We start from the raw sequence: 14,559 nt of genomic DNA, 5'->3' as shown, positions 1-14,559 counted from the left end.
TAATATATAACATTTATTTCAATAACAAATAAAATAATTTTCCATGACATAAACTGAATAAATAACACCTATAACAGAGTAAAAACATGATCAATCAATTATAAGTAACATGTAGTTGCACTATATTGCTTTCATGCACATCACAACAATGATGCAATTACTATACACAGTGTAAATAAAACAAATGAGCCGCGCCATGAGAAAACCAAGAAAACCAACGTAGCGGGTTAGCCAACAGCATGGATCCAGTCTGGTCAGGATCCATGCTGTTCGCTAACAGTTTCTCTAATTCCAATAGGCTATGAAAGCAAAAAGCATGGATCCTGACCAGACTGCGCGGATGCGCAGGCTGGTCTGGATCCATGCTGGTCGCAAACCCACTATGTTGGTTTTCTCGTGGTGTGGCTCAAATAAATTACATATACAACAATATATATCACATTTACATATCCAATGCAACTAAGGAAGTGTTTTGACAATATCCATATATTTATACATGTACAAAGAAACTCGTTATCTTTGATCATTTTACAAAGCAGCCATTTTGTTGCCTTGGCAATACAAACTTTACTGATAAATCACTATACATGTCCAAATACAAATACTTTCTGTCAGAAAGTAACAGACCACAAGTGTCTTTTGTTTAAATTACTAGAAAATGCTCAACTCCTATATTAATGGGGGGAGTGGGTGGGGGGTATTGTATTTTGTACCATTGTCTGTAGGGTTTACACATATTATTTATGTCCGGTGCTGTTGACCTGTTGACACAGTATTTAGTTCTCTAACATCGACTGCAGAGTTTACACATAGTATTTATGCTCTGTACCATCGACTGTTAAAAGAACAAGAACCCTTATATCTGTCCATACCAGTCTGACTAGTTTCAGTAAGTTGGTGTGAGGTGTAACAGCAATCGGCTGTGTCGCTATCTGGCGTACACACTTTGTATGCTGGGAACCAATCCCAAATAAAGATGTGGATGCAGTCTGAAAGATAATTACAAATAAAATGATTATCTTCTAAAAAAAATCGCTCCTTGCAAATATCCATCAAAATTCTGAATTATTTAAAGATGGCAAATCACATCTGAACAACATGTTATTACATTTTTTCAGTTTTCATACATTCTGTTAGAGATTAATTTAAGGAACATAAAGACTCATCACATAGACTTAGATCCCTGCTAGAAATATGTATTTTATGACTTTTCATGAAATTTTGTAATTACCTCCCTTTATCACGTTTGACGTTGGGGGGAGTGTAATAAAGCCATTAATAAAAATGCTAGTGTAATAAAGCTTTGACGTTGACGTCATTTATAGTGTAGGAGACGTTGGTCAAATTGACTTGTTTATATAGTAAAAGAAAGTTGAATGTTTGATGTTTACACAGGAAAAGCTAACGTGATAAAAGGAATATTACATATGCGACTTTCCACATTGAATTTATTAAACTTGTTGAATAAAACTGATAAAATGCTCGGCAGAGCCTGGCATTTTATTATTTTATTCAACGAGTTTAATAAATTCAATACGAAAAGACACTCGTGTAATATCCTCTATTCAATATAAAAATATTTACAAAGTGGGCTATTTCTTTAGATTTCAAAATAATTTCTAGTTTTACACTTTCATTCAATGAATATTGGGATATTTCAACTACCTAAAACAAAAAGCAAGTTTTATAATGGCTTGTAGCTTAGGAATTCACCTTTATTCAATCCAGGCAAAGGGACCGGTAATAATAATTTCATAAACTTGAAATTCTAATGAATTCTAGCAAACTATTTACTTGTCAATGGAAATTTTTGACAAATTTAATACAATTTTGCTTATATTCATATTCTTCCCTAGGTAAAATATGTTTATTAAATTTAAACTTATTCTAAAACTAGAAAATGCTTTTGTAAAAAAGCGCATGTCTCCCCCAATGCAAAGTCTTATAGGCAAGAAGTCAATAGGGGTTAGGAGCAAAAGTCAAAGAGACACTGATGGTTGGCTGCAATAGGGATCATCTACTTGGCATGTCCAATCATCCCGCTAAATTTCAACACTCCTGGCCTAGTGGTTCTCAAGTCACTGTTCAGGCTTCTGTGACCTTGACCTTTGATCAAGTGACCTCAAAATAAATAGGGGTCATCTACTCTGCAAGTCCAATCATCCTATTAAGTTTCAACATTGTAGGTCAAGTGGTTCTCAAGTTATTTCCAAAAAATGATTTTACATGAACAGGCCACTGTGGCCTTGACATTTAATAGACTGACCCCAAAATCAATAGGGGTCATCTACTCTGCATGTTCAATCATCCTATGAAGTTTCAACATTCTGGGTCAAGTGGTTCTCAAGTTATTGATCGGAACTGGTTATCAATGTTCAGGCCCCTGTGACCTTGACCTTTAATGGAGTGACCCCAAGAACAATAGGGGTCATCTACTCTACATGTTCAATCATCCTATGAAGTTTCAACATTCTGGGTCGAGAGGTTCTCAAGCTATTGATCGGAACTGGTTGTCAATGTTCAGGCCCCTGTGACCTTGACCTTTAACAGAGTGACCCCAAAATCATTAGGGGTCATTTACTCTGCATGAACAATCATCATATGAGGTTTCAACATTCTGGGTCAAGAGGTTCTCAAGTTATTGATCGGAAATGGTTTTCCATGTTCAGGCCCCTGTGGCCTTGACCTTTAACAGAGTGACCCTAAAATCATTAGGGGTCATCTACTCTGTATGACCAATCATTCTATGAAATTTCATCATTCTGGGTCAAGTGGTTCTCAAGTTACTGACCGGAAATGGTTTTCAATGTTCAGGCCCCTGTGACCTTGACCTTTCACAGAGTGACCCCAAAATCGTTAGGAGTCATCTACTCTGCATGACCAATCATCCTATTAAGTTTCAACATTCTGGGTCAAGTGGTTCTCAAGTTACTGACCGGAAATGGTTTTCAATGTTCAGGCCCCTGTGACCTTGACCTTTAATGGAGTGACCCCAAAATCGATAGGGGTCATCTACTCTGCATGACCAATCATCCTATTAAGTTTCAACATTCTCGGTCAATTGGTTCTCAAGTTACTGACCAGGAATGGTTTTCAATGTTCAGGCCCCTGTGACCTTGACCTTTGACAGAGTTACCCCAAAATCGATAGGGGTCATCTACTCTGCATGACCAATCATCCTATGAAGTTTCAACATTCTGGGTCAAGTGGTTCTCTAGTTATTGATCGGAAATGGTTTTCCATGTTCAGGCCCCTGTGACCTTGACCTTTGACAGAGTGACCCCAAAATCAATAGGGGTCATCTACTCTTCATGACCAATCATCCTATGAAATTTCAACATTCTGGGTCAAGTGGTTCTCTAGTTATTGATCGGAAATGGTTTTCCATGTTCAGGCCCTGTGACCTTGACCTTTGACAGAGTGACCCCAAAATCAATAGGGGTCATCTACTCTTCATGACCAATCATCCTATGAAGTTTCAACATTCTGGGTCAAGTGGTTCTCAAGTTACTGACCGGAAATGGTTTTCAATGTTCGGGCCCCTGTGACCTTGACCTTTATTGGATGACCCCAAAATCGATAGGGGTCATCTACTTTGCATGTACAATCATCCTATGAAGTTTCAACATTCTGGGTCAAGTGGTTCTCTAGTTATTGATCAGAAATGGTTTTCAATGTTCGGGCCCCTGTGACCTTGACCTTTGAGGGAGTGACCCCAAAAACAATAGGGGTCGTCTACTCCAGCAGCCCTACAACCCTATGAAGTTTGAAGGTTCTAGGTCAAACGGTTCTCCAGTTATTGCTCAGAAATGAAGTGTGACGGACGGAAGGACGGACGGACGGACAGGCAAAAACAATATGTCTCCTGGGGGAGACATACTAACGCTTTCTTGGTCGGGCAACCAGGATAGGAAAACAAAATTTTAAAAATACTTACAGTGAAAATCAAACATGTAAACACAAGTAAGTGTAAATGATCAGTTGTTAAAGTTTTGAACAAATCCATTAATTTGTTGACCAAAATCCGACCAACTGCCTATAAAATGCTCTTGTTTTACAGTGTTAGAAATCATAAAGCCTCATTAGTGAAATATGTGATACAAACATGATAGTGTTTAAAGAAACTGACATTTGAAACCCAACTGGATCACTGACAAACAAGAGCTGTCTCCGTAGGATGACACATGCCCCCGATGGCACTTTGAATGAATAGTTATGGCCGATGTTAGAGTTAAGGACCTTTGACCTACGGAGCTGGGTCTTGCGCTCGACACATCATCTTACTGTGTCACACATTCATGCACAGTTATTTTAAAATCCATGCATGAATGACAAAGATATGGACCGGACATGCCCATCAATGCACTATCATGAAAAATGATCTTTAACGTCTAAGTGTGACCTTGACCTTTGAGCTACGGACATGGGTCTTGCGTGTGACACGTGATCTTACTTTGGTACACATTCATGCCAAGTTATTTGAAAATCCATCCATCGATGACAAAGATATGGACCGGACACACCCATCAATGCACTATCCTTTAACATCTAAGTGTGACCTTGACCTTTGAGCTACGAACCTGGGTCTTGCGCACAACATGTCGTCTTACTCTGGTACACATTTATGCCAAGTTATTTGAAAATCCATCCATCGATGACAAAGATATGGACCGGACACGCCCATCAATGCACTATCCTTTAACGTCTAAGTGTGACCTTGATCTTTGAGCTACGGACCTGGGTCTTGCGCACTGCACGTCGTCTTACTGTGGTACACATTCATGCCAAGTTATTTGAAAATCCATCCATCGATGACAAAGATATGGACCGGACACGCCCATCAATGCACTATCCTTTAACGTCTAAGTGTGACCTTGACCTTTGAGCTACGGACCTGGGTCTTGCGCACTGCACGTCGTCTTACTGTGGTACACATTCATGCCAAGTTATTTGAAAATCCATCCATCGATGACAAAGATATGGACCGGACACGAAAATTGCGGACAGACCGACAGACTGACAGACCGACAGACTGACAGACCAACAGACAGACAGACGGTTCAAAAACTATATGCCTCCCTTCGGGGGCATAAAAATAGGCTTAAGCATTATGGAAGCTAAACCTGAACATTTAAGAGCTTAAACCTGAATATTGTGGAGCTTAAGTCTGAATATTGTGGTGGTTATGTCTGAATATTGTGGAACATGACTTTTCTAGATAGTCACAAACTCTCCTACTACTAGAAACACTCGCCTGCCAAAACTTCAATTTTTGGTCCACATGTGAAAAAGTTGCAAGGAACTTTCCATCAGGTGAAATTGAAGTTGCTATCACAGGTCCGGCATGGGCTTGTATCACCTGACATTTGGAATTCTGTTTCAATTCATAGAATGCTAATGTGCCATTTTTAGCTCCAACCCATATGCGCTTTGTCTGGCTGCAACATGTTACCATACTGAACCTATAAATAGAACAAATGAGCCGTTCCATGGGAAAACCAACATAGTGGCTTTGCGACCAGCATGGATCCAGACCAGCCTGCGCATCCGCGCAGTCTGGTCAGGATCCATGCTGTTCGCTTTCAAAGCCTATAGTAATTAGAGAAACTGTTAGCGAACAGCATGGATCCTGACCAGACTGCGCGGATCCTTGCTGGTCGCATACCCACTATGTTGGTTTTCTCATGGCGCGGCTCAAATATGTAAGACTGTGATACATGTACAAGCATGTGTTGTGTTTATATCCTAGGACCGGTGTGGTTCCAAGCTGCTTTTTCACTAAACTGAAAATTTCATCTTTTACATTTTAAAACCTATTTTGTACACAAATCCTGCAACTTACATACAGAGAAACACTTCTTTCTTGGGCACTGATGTTTCCACTACCTGTGCTCACTCTAGCAAGTCTACCAGTAACCGAGTCTTGTGGCCGCAATCCATTTTCTTATATCTTCTACGTTTGCATCTCTAGAAACCCTGGCCAACTCTAGCCATTTCCTCATCCCATTGTAACCTTGAAAAATCAGTGTTTTTCTGTCCTTGGTATTCTGAACTCTTTTATGTTGGTTTAAATACCAGACAAAAATTTAACTTAAACACCCCTCAATCATTCTGTAAGGGCATATATTTTGGCTTCAGCAAGCTTTCCAACTAGCCTGCTGAGGGCTGCATACTACCTACATCGTTATTAACATGACAACATGTATGATTATCCTATAGAATACCTGCAGATAGCGGGGAATAGTTCCTGTAATCCTTTTGCCTTCAGCTGACTTGCATCCAGGCAGTGAATAATAATCTCCATTGCCTGAAAATTATCAGAAATAACAGTATCAGTTTAATAATGTTGGCAATGTATGTCTTATTCATAGACATTTTCTAAAAAATGTCACTTTTTTCTTTTACCGCTGAATATTTCTTCTACATATTATCTTCAAAATTTGGAATATATAAATTGTTGTACTGACAACAACAAAAGGTTACAACTCCCTAATAAGGATTTAAAACTCCTTCCTTTATCCACAACATATGCAATTTGAAATAAATCCCCTCGACAATCAAACAGGTTCTATCAGTGGTATTGTAATATTCTGTAGATGTGGCAATATTCCACGCTTTCATTTTTACAATTTATTATTCTTGAACAGAGCCTTAAAATCACTTCTTGACATTAAGAAGCAGTACACTTGTAAACATTAAGAAGCAGTATGTCTATTAGTACATTAACAATTAACAAGAGCTTGTCTGCAAGTGCTGGACAATATGTAAGAAAAAGAGTTATAGTTCAGGTTTTCTAAGTACAAAAAGGGCCATAATTCTGACAAAATGCAGGTTAGAGTTATGGTTCTTGACCTACATTGTCCCCTAATGATGATAAACAAGTGTGCAAAGTTTCAAAGCTGTAGCTCTTATAGTTTTTGAGAAAAGGTGACCTAAACAAAACTTTTAACCAAGAAACTCAAATTTTCTAAGTACAAAAAGGGCCATAATTCTGACAAAATGCATATCAGAGTTATGGGTCTTGGCCTATATAGTCCCCTAATGATGATAAACAAGTGTGTAAAGTTTCAAAGCTGTAGCTCTTACAGTTTTTGAGAAAAGGTGACCTAAACAAAACTTTTAACCAAGAAACTCAAATTTTCTAAGTACAAAAAGGGCCATAATTCTGACAAAATGCATATCAGAGTTATGGGTCTTGGCCTATATAGTCCCCTAATGATGATAAACAAGTGTGTAAAGTTTCAAAGCTGTAGGTCTTACAGTTTTTGAGAAAAGGTAGACCTAAACAAAATTTGTAACCACGAAACTCAAAATTTTCTAAGTACAAAAAAAGGCCATAATTCTAACAAATTGGCCTACATAGTCCCCTAATGATGGTTAACAAGTGTGCAAAGTTTCAAAGCTTTAGCTGTTACAGAGTTTGAGAAAAGGTGGATCTAAACAAAAAAAATTTAACCAACATCGACACCGACGCCGACAATCAAGTGACGACAATACCTCGCAGTTTCTTTTCAAAAATCAGACAAGCTCAAAATGCAAATCCTTAATAAAAAATGTCTGTTGTGCATCAAACTGCGAAATAAAAGTGACACAAAAATTACTTAATCTGCAGTAGCTGAAAAATGTCTATAAAAAACCTCTTTGTTATGCAATATGTTAGTCTGGAATACATACCTCAACAATTTGGTCAGCAACATCAGCAGGCATCTTGTCAACAAGAAGTTCTACAACTCTGAGTATCTCTGGTTTGGATTTCACTAATACAGAGTTATGTGGATTGGAATGGTGTTGAGACTGGGTGTTTTGTGTCATAGCATGGTTATGTCTGCAAATTAACAAAAAAACATGAAACATGGTATGTACAACTGACTTAAGAAATTACTTATTCCAAAAATTGTATTTCTTAATAATTAATGCGTGGAAACAATTGTGAACAGCACTAAATTCATAAACTAGAGTGTTCTGGTTCAAGTCTTTTATAGAATCCCAGTTTGACTGACCAAATTCAACAAACAACACTCTGCTGTTCCTGGTCTAACATTTGACCTGTAAGAGCAATATACATACCTGGTTACTTCTCTTGCCATGGTAATAACGAAGGTGGCAGGTCGAGCTGTTGCTATGAGAGACAAGGCATGTCTTGCAGTCCTACAGGCGTCTGCTGCTGGACTTAAAGGTAGCCCAAATGTCACACTGAAATAAGTCAACAGATTACAACATGGATGACATATTACACTTTCGGGGAAATTGCTTCATTTTCTTAGCCAAACAACTCATGATTTTAGATAAAACAGCTTTATCTTTCACAGATTAATAAATTACAATTTGTACGAATGTGACATTATTACATGAATTGAGCTTTTTCACAAATTCTACTGCATTTTCTTTTGAATAATCATGTGAACATATTAGCTATTTTAAAATTGGTATGAGTTATGTAAGAAATAACTTCACACTATTGGTAATATGTTTCCTAAAAGAGTGGGAAACACAAGATGTAATCAGTATTGGTTTAACTGATAATAAGGATTTGATATCCATGAATATCGGAAACACTTTCACAGTAATGTCATGGCTGATTTAATGAACACCAAAATATATTTAATATTCACGAACACTTCTGTAGCGCAAAATGTCTGATTTTACAGTAGTTTCAAGCTTTGTTCAAATCAAATGGCTCATAAGGATTGACTTAATAAGATGGCTAAATCTATATGAAAGAGGATCCACCAAGGAACCAGTCTTTCAGAACCTAAACACTTACCTAGGAACCAGTCATTCAGAACCTAAACAGTTACCTAGGAACCAGTCTTTCAGAACCTATACACTTACCTAGGAACCAATCTTTCAGAACCAATACATAACTCCAGCAGACCCAGTAATATGGCAGACACATCTAAATACGGTTCCCACACTGGAAATCCTCGACCAATCAAATCAATTGCTGCCCGTCTGATTGGTGTGTGAGCGGGAAGCTTCTTCGATGGTGGGTGTTGCAGAAGGAATGTTAAAGCTTTGCCTACGAAAGAGAGAAGATGATTCCTGTAATCTGGTTTCTATATTATCATTAGTACAGGTGTAACAAAACATCAAGATTCTGACCAAGTAATACAGTGGCAATCCCTGATAGGTCCCTCAACTATCTATTATTATTAATCCCCCGCCGTGGCGGAGGGATTATAGGAATGGTCTGCGTCCGTCCTTCCGTCCGTAACAAAATCGTGTCCGGTCCATATCTCCTAAATCCCTTGAAGGATTTTCATTAAACTTGGGTCAAATGATCACCTCATCAAGACGATGTGCAGAACCCATGAGTCAGCCTTGTCAGTTCAAGGTCAAGGTCACAACTCAAGGTCAAAGGTTTGAGCCTGCCATTTTGTGTCTGCTCTATATCTCCTAAACCCCTTGAAGGAATTTTATAAAACTTGGGTCAAATGATCACCTCATCAAGACGATGTGCAGAACCCATGAGTCAGCCATGCCGGCTCAAGGTCAAGGTCACAACTCAAGGTCAAAGGTTTGAGCCTTCCATTTTGTGTCCGCTCTATATCTCTTAAATCCCTTGAAGGAATTTTATAAAACTTGGGTCAAATGATCACCTCATCAAGACGATGTGCAGAACCCATGAGTCAGTCATGCCGGCTCAAGGTCAAGGTCACAACTTAGGGTCAAAGGTTTGAGCCTTCCATTTTGTGTCCGCTCTATATCTCCTAAACCCCTTGAAGGATTTTCATCAAACTTGAGTCAAACGATCACCTCATCAAGGCGATGTGCAGAACTTATGAGTCAGCCACGTCGGCTCAAGGTCAAGGTCACAACTGAAGGTCAAAGGTTTGAGCCTTCCATTTCCTGTCCGCTGTATATCTTCTAAACCCCTTGAAGGAATTTTATAAAACTTGGGTCAAATGATTACCTCATCAGAACGATGTGCAGAAATTATGAGTCAACCATGCCAGCTCAAGGTCAAGGTCACAACTAAGGGTCAAAGGTTTGAGCCTTCCATTTGGTGTCCACTCTGTATCTCCTTAACCCCTTGAAGGATTTTCATCAAACTTGGGTCAAATGATCACCTCATCAAGAACTCATGAGTCAGCCATGTCAACTCAAGGTCAAGGTCACAACTGAAGGTCAAAGGTTTTAGCTCTGTATCTCCTAAACCCCTTAAAGGATTTCCATGAAACTTTGGTCAAATGATCACCTCATCAAGATGTGCAGAATTCATGAGTCAGCCATGTCAGTTCAAGGTCAAGGTCACAGCTAAAATCAAAGGTTTACCCTTTCACTATCCATAGCAGTGGCGGGGGATTTAGCTGTCTTTCAGACTGCCTTGTTTCAAAAGGTGTTTATAGTCAAATGGTAAAATTGTAAGCCCTTGTCAACATGTTTTATGTAAAGGATAATGTTTTAAAATAAAGAACAATAAGCCCTAGTCAAGATATTTTTTATAAATTTTGCAAAAGTTGTACCTAAAATATATGAGAGTACAGAAATTGCCAAAATACTTCCAAAAAGATCAATAACTGTACTCAAACAGTAACTGCTGAAATTATTCACAGAAGTCGCACTCAACAGTATCATTCTTGCACTTTTTAAGCATCTGTGCAGCAACAAGAGACAAATAAGTACATTTTCATACAGGAAAAAAGCTACTAGTAGGATATCAATTATAAAACTAGAGCTGCTTTTGAGAAAAGCGCATGTCTCCCACATCTGCCTAATCATGTGAATAGTAGTATATGAGTCAACCATGCACCAACACCTCAACTGCCTAATCATCTGACATGATTAGGTCTTGGGGCATAAATGACTCATATACTACTATTCACATAATTAGTAGTTTATCAGTCATTTATGCCCCAAGACCTGAGCGATTTTCGGTAATTCACCGGCCATAATTCCGTAGTGCTATGGCCGATCTGGCTAGATATCTAACTTGGCCGAGGACTTATTGGCAAACACATTTTGTTAAAGTTTGGTGAAGATCAGATGAGAAATGTTTGACTTGGAGTGCAGACAAGATTTGTGACAGACGGACGGACACATACACAGACAGACAGGAGTAAATCAGTATGTCTCCCACCACGAGACATAATTATGGTTCCTTATAGCCAGTTCCTAAGTTTGCTGATTGTTTAAAGTAACATCAATGCAATTTAGATTATATGGCAACTTCCCCACTTGTAAATGGTGTTGAAAGACCCCAGGTTTCTCTTCAAATATTTGAGGCGTGATTGAACATCTGGGCAGAACCACCAACCTTCAGCATGACAGCTGTACAAGAGTCTTCTCAGATGAAACAAATGTTTATCCCTGGCACAGTTTCTAAACCCAAAGAGGTGAGGAGCAAGTGGTTTGAAGTCAGCAAGCCTTAACCATTCAGCCTTGGATGCCCGCGCCAAATTCCTTTAATTCTTTCTAAAATAATTATAATATTGAGCCGTGCCATGAGAAAACCAACATAGTGGCTTTGCGACCAGCATGGATCCAGACCAGCCTGAGCATCCGCGCAGTCTGGTCAGGATCCATGCTGTTTGCTTTCAAAGCCTATTGGAATTAGAGAAACTGTTAGCAAACAGCGTGGATCCTGACCAGACTGCGCTGCTGCGCAGGCTGGTCTGGATCCATGCTGGTCGCAAAGCCACTATGTTGGTTTTCCCATGGCACAGCTCAATTATTACTACTATGTAGGAAATATAAAACGTTACAGAATTTTAAGTGCAAAGTTTTACTTGTATGATGTGCCAGGGAATAATTTGACAGTGTGAATCCCTCTAATCCTTTCTTCATTTTCTTGCCATCATCCAGTCCCCGCCTTGTGGGCAGGACTTCATGTCCAAACTCCGCCCCTAGAACTGCTAACATCACAATAGCTGTGGCTTGTTTTCGGCGACTTTCAAATGATCTTGAAGGTTTGTGTAGTGGTGAATCTCCTTGATAATTTCAGAAAACAGTTTAAAAACATTCTACTCATATCCAATTACATAAAATTATATAGAAAACATCTGGTGTGTATACTTAAAAATGTTGTCTCTTAGTAAGTGTGAAAAAGAGTAAAATTATCTACTGTTCAACAGCTTTAACAACATTGGAAATCCTTCCAAAAAGGTACGAATATGAATATGAGCTTAAGAGTGAAGCTTACACTTAACCAATCACAAAGTCATATTCCGACATTCAAGCTCTAATGGTAAAGACCCCCTGTGACATTATTTCAGACAAGTTTATCTTTTGGGCAGAACGATCAGCTGTCCCAAAGCTATGTACCCATTAAGTTAGACAACGTACCCATCTGCTAAGCTACAACATAATGACATCATAAATGATGAAGCTTAATACCAAGCTATTATAGCTAATCCCTCGATAATGCAGATAACTTCTAAAATACAGCAGCTAAATCTCTAGATACTATAGAATACCCCCTAGATAATGTAGGTTTGGTCAATACTTCAAATTAGATTTCAATCAAGATACGTACTGTTCCTCACCATAGACAAAGTTTATTATTTTTATTCTGTTGGTTTAACACAGGCACAATAAGCCATATGGCAACTTTGCAGCTTTTGATGGTGAAAGAACCGGGAATTATTTCAGGCATGAACAGGAATTAATGTAGAACCACCAACCTATAAGCCAGATGGACGGCTTCCTCACACCAAAGAATTCTACACCTTAACTGATGTTTCAAACCGACAGCAGGGATGGGAAAGTAGTTGAAAGTCAGTGACCTTAACCATTTGATTACAGATACCCCTCCTAGACAATGCAGTTTTCACTTATTGTGAAATTATTAATATTGGCGGGTGACTAATTTTCGTGGCTGAGTCAATCCACAAAATTTAATCCCAATGAACAAGTAAAATTCCCATTCATTTTATGTTCAAAAGTTCAAATCCACGAATTCATATCCCCATAAAATTGCCGTTTTGACCAAAACACGAAATTTCATGCCCATGAAATTAAATGATTTTACAGTATTTTATATTTCTTACCCACTAAATAATGTTCAGTGTCATCCTCATCCTCATCTTCACCATGTGCAGGATGACTGTCTGTACTTAAAATACTCAGTTGTGGGTCTACGTAGGTCGGAAGGAAGGGAGACCAATCATCCACAACTGACTTTCTACCATCAGGACCAATTCTACGTAGCTCTGCTAACAGAAGAGCTTGTGCTGCTTCCCTTATCTGAAAATAGAATGTGTGGAGTTCATTTGAAACAAAACACAATTTGGTACTCAAATTGGCAAATCAAAGCATGATAATGGCCATTATTGTTCAACTGTTCATTTTACTGCAGTAGTACAATTCATCAGAAATTGTTCTTAACAGAAAATGCCATCAGCCATATTTTTTGACAAATCAGGTAGTCTTTGTCTGTCTGTTTTGAAAGGTTGCAAGTTGAACTATTTCTTTATAGTCAGTCATCCTTTTTGTTAAAGTCAAGGAGCCCTAATCTATTTTTAGACAGTCAAAAAAATCATATCAAATTCTGACCATCGGTTTCGAACAGAAGATTTTCCAGTTATGCCAAATCAGGACTTCAGTTGTGTCACTAATAAAGACTTTATGAGTAATTGAAACATATGAATTAAACTGAAACAAACCTCTAAACACCGATCCTGCCACCTACGCGCCAACATCTCTAACTGCGGCGAAAAATACTGGCCTGAATCGACAAGTTCTGGCAACAGCACACAGTGATGTGCTGCAAGGAGACTCCATCCTTGTTTAAACTGTGCCTGTTGCTGTATGAGAGCATCTCCAGTCTCTTCGTCACTTCCCGCAGAGCTACCATCTCCCTCACTGACTAGCATACCATGAACACCTTGGAATGACCGCGTACTAAATATAAAACAATTATATCAAGATAAAAAGTAAATCAAATATGCTTTAAAGGTAACAAAATTAAGTTAATCTATAAGGAATAAGAGACAGTTTTGGTAAAAAAAAAAAAAGGCAAAGAAGGCATTGTAATCCACCTGACCTACTTTTTTAACCTTAATCTAGAACTTATAAAGACAAATGTTTTTGACTGGTTTCAGATCAATCAAGTAGAAAATGTGGCCTGTACAGAGTTAATGTTTTTTCTATGATTTGACCCAGTGACCTATTTTGTAAACCAAGGAGACCTAGACTGTAACTGACCTAGATTTGGCTTCAAATATATCAAACAGAAAATGTTGCCTCTAGTGTTAACAAGTTTTCCCTATGGTTTTCATATGATTTAGCCCGGTGAACTAGTTTTTGACTTGATTTATATTTGACCTTGATTTGATAAAGGTTATAACAATATTTCATTTCAACCAAGTAAAAAAAATGTTTACCAGCAGTGAGCTTATTTTTTTACCCAAGATTACCCAGTTTGGAATTTCAAAAACCAAACATTCATGAACAGCAAGTAGAAAATGTGGCCTCTAGACTGTTTACAAGTTACCTCTATGATATGACCTAATGACCTAGTTTTTGATCCAATATGTCCAAGTGCTAAACTTGTTTGAGATTTCATTAAATCAAACATTCTGACCAAGTTACATGTAAATGGGGCCAATCATGAAATAA

The 14,559-nt window shown here is 38.3% G+C and overlaps 1 protein-coding gene across 2 annotated transcripts in view; it reads right to left on the bottom strand.

Moving 5' to 3' along the window:
• The window catches only part of LOC123549386 (WD repeat-containing protein 7-like), a 64,629-nt gene continuing 50,070 nt past the window's right edge, over positions 1-14,559 (bottom strand). For both annotated transcript variants that reach the window (XM_053545434.1, XM_053545435.1), the window contains 9 exons: positions 13,605-13,842; positions 12,990-13,185; positions 11,730-11,930; positions 8,833-9,019; positions 8,068-8,193; positions 7,675-7,825; positions 6,225-6,307; positions 5,255-5,462; positions 1-989 (listed from right to left, as the gene is read on the bottom strand). In XM_053545434.1, the coding sequence (XP_053401409.1) occupies positions 804-989; positions 5,255-5,462; positions 6,225-6,307; positions 7,675-7,825; positions 8,068-8,193; positions 8,833-9,019; positions 11,730-11,930; positions 12,990-13,185; positions 13,605-13,842 (1,576 nt within the window). In that variant the 3' untranslated portion in view covers positions 1-803. The remainder of the gene's footprint in view (positions 990-5,254; positions 5,463-6,224; positions 6,308-7,674; positions 7,826-8,067; positions 8,194-8,832; positions 9,020-11,729; positions 11,931-12,989; positions 13,186-13,604; positions 13,843-14,559) is intronic.

The sequence above is a fragment of the Mercenaria mercenaria genome, chromosome 6 (genome assembly GCF_021730395.1).
Source record: "Mercenaria mercenaria strain notata chromosome 6, MADL_Memer_1, whole genome shotgun sequence".
NCBI lineage: Eukaryota > Metazoa > Mollusca > Bivalvia > Venerida > Veneridae > Mercenaria > Mercenaria mercenaria.
Note: the sequence above shows the minus strand (reverse complement) of the source record. Positions and strands in the feature narration are given on the sequence as shown.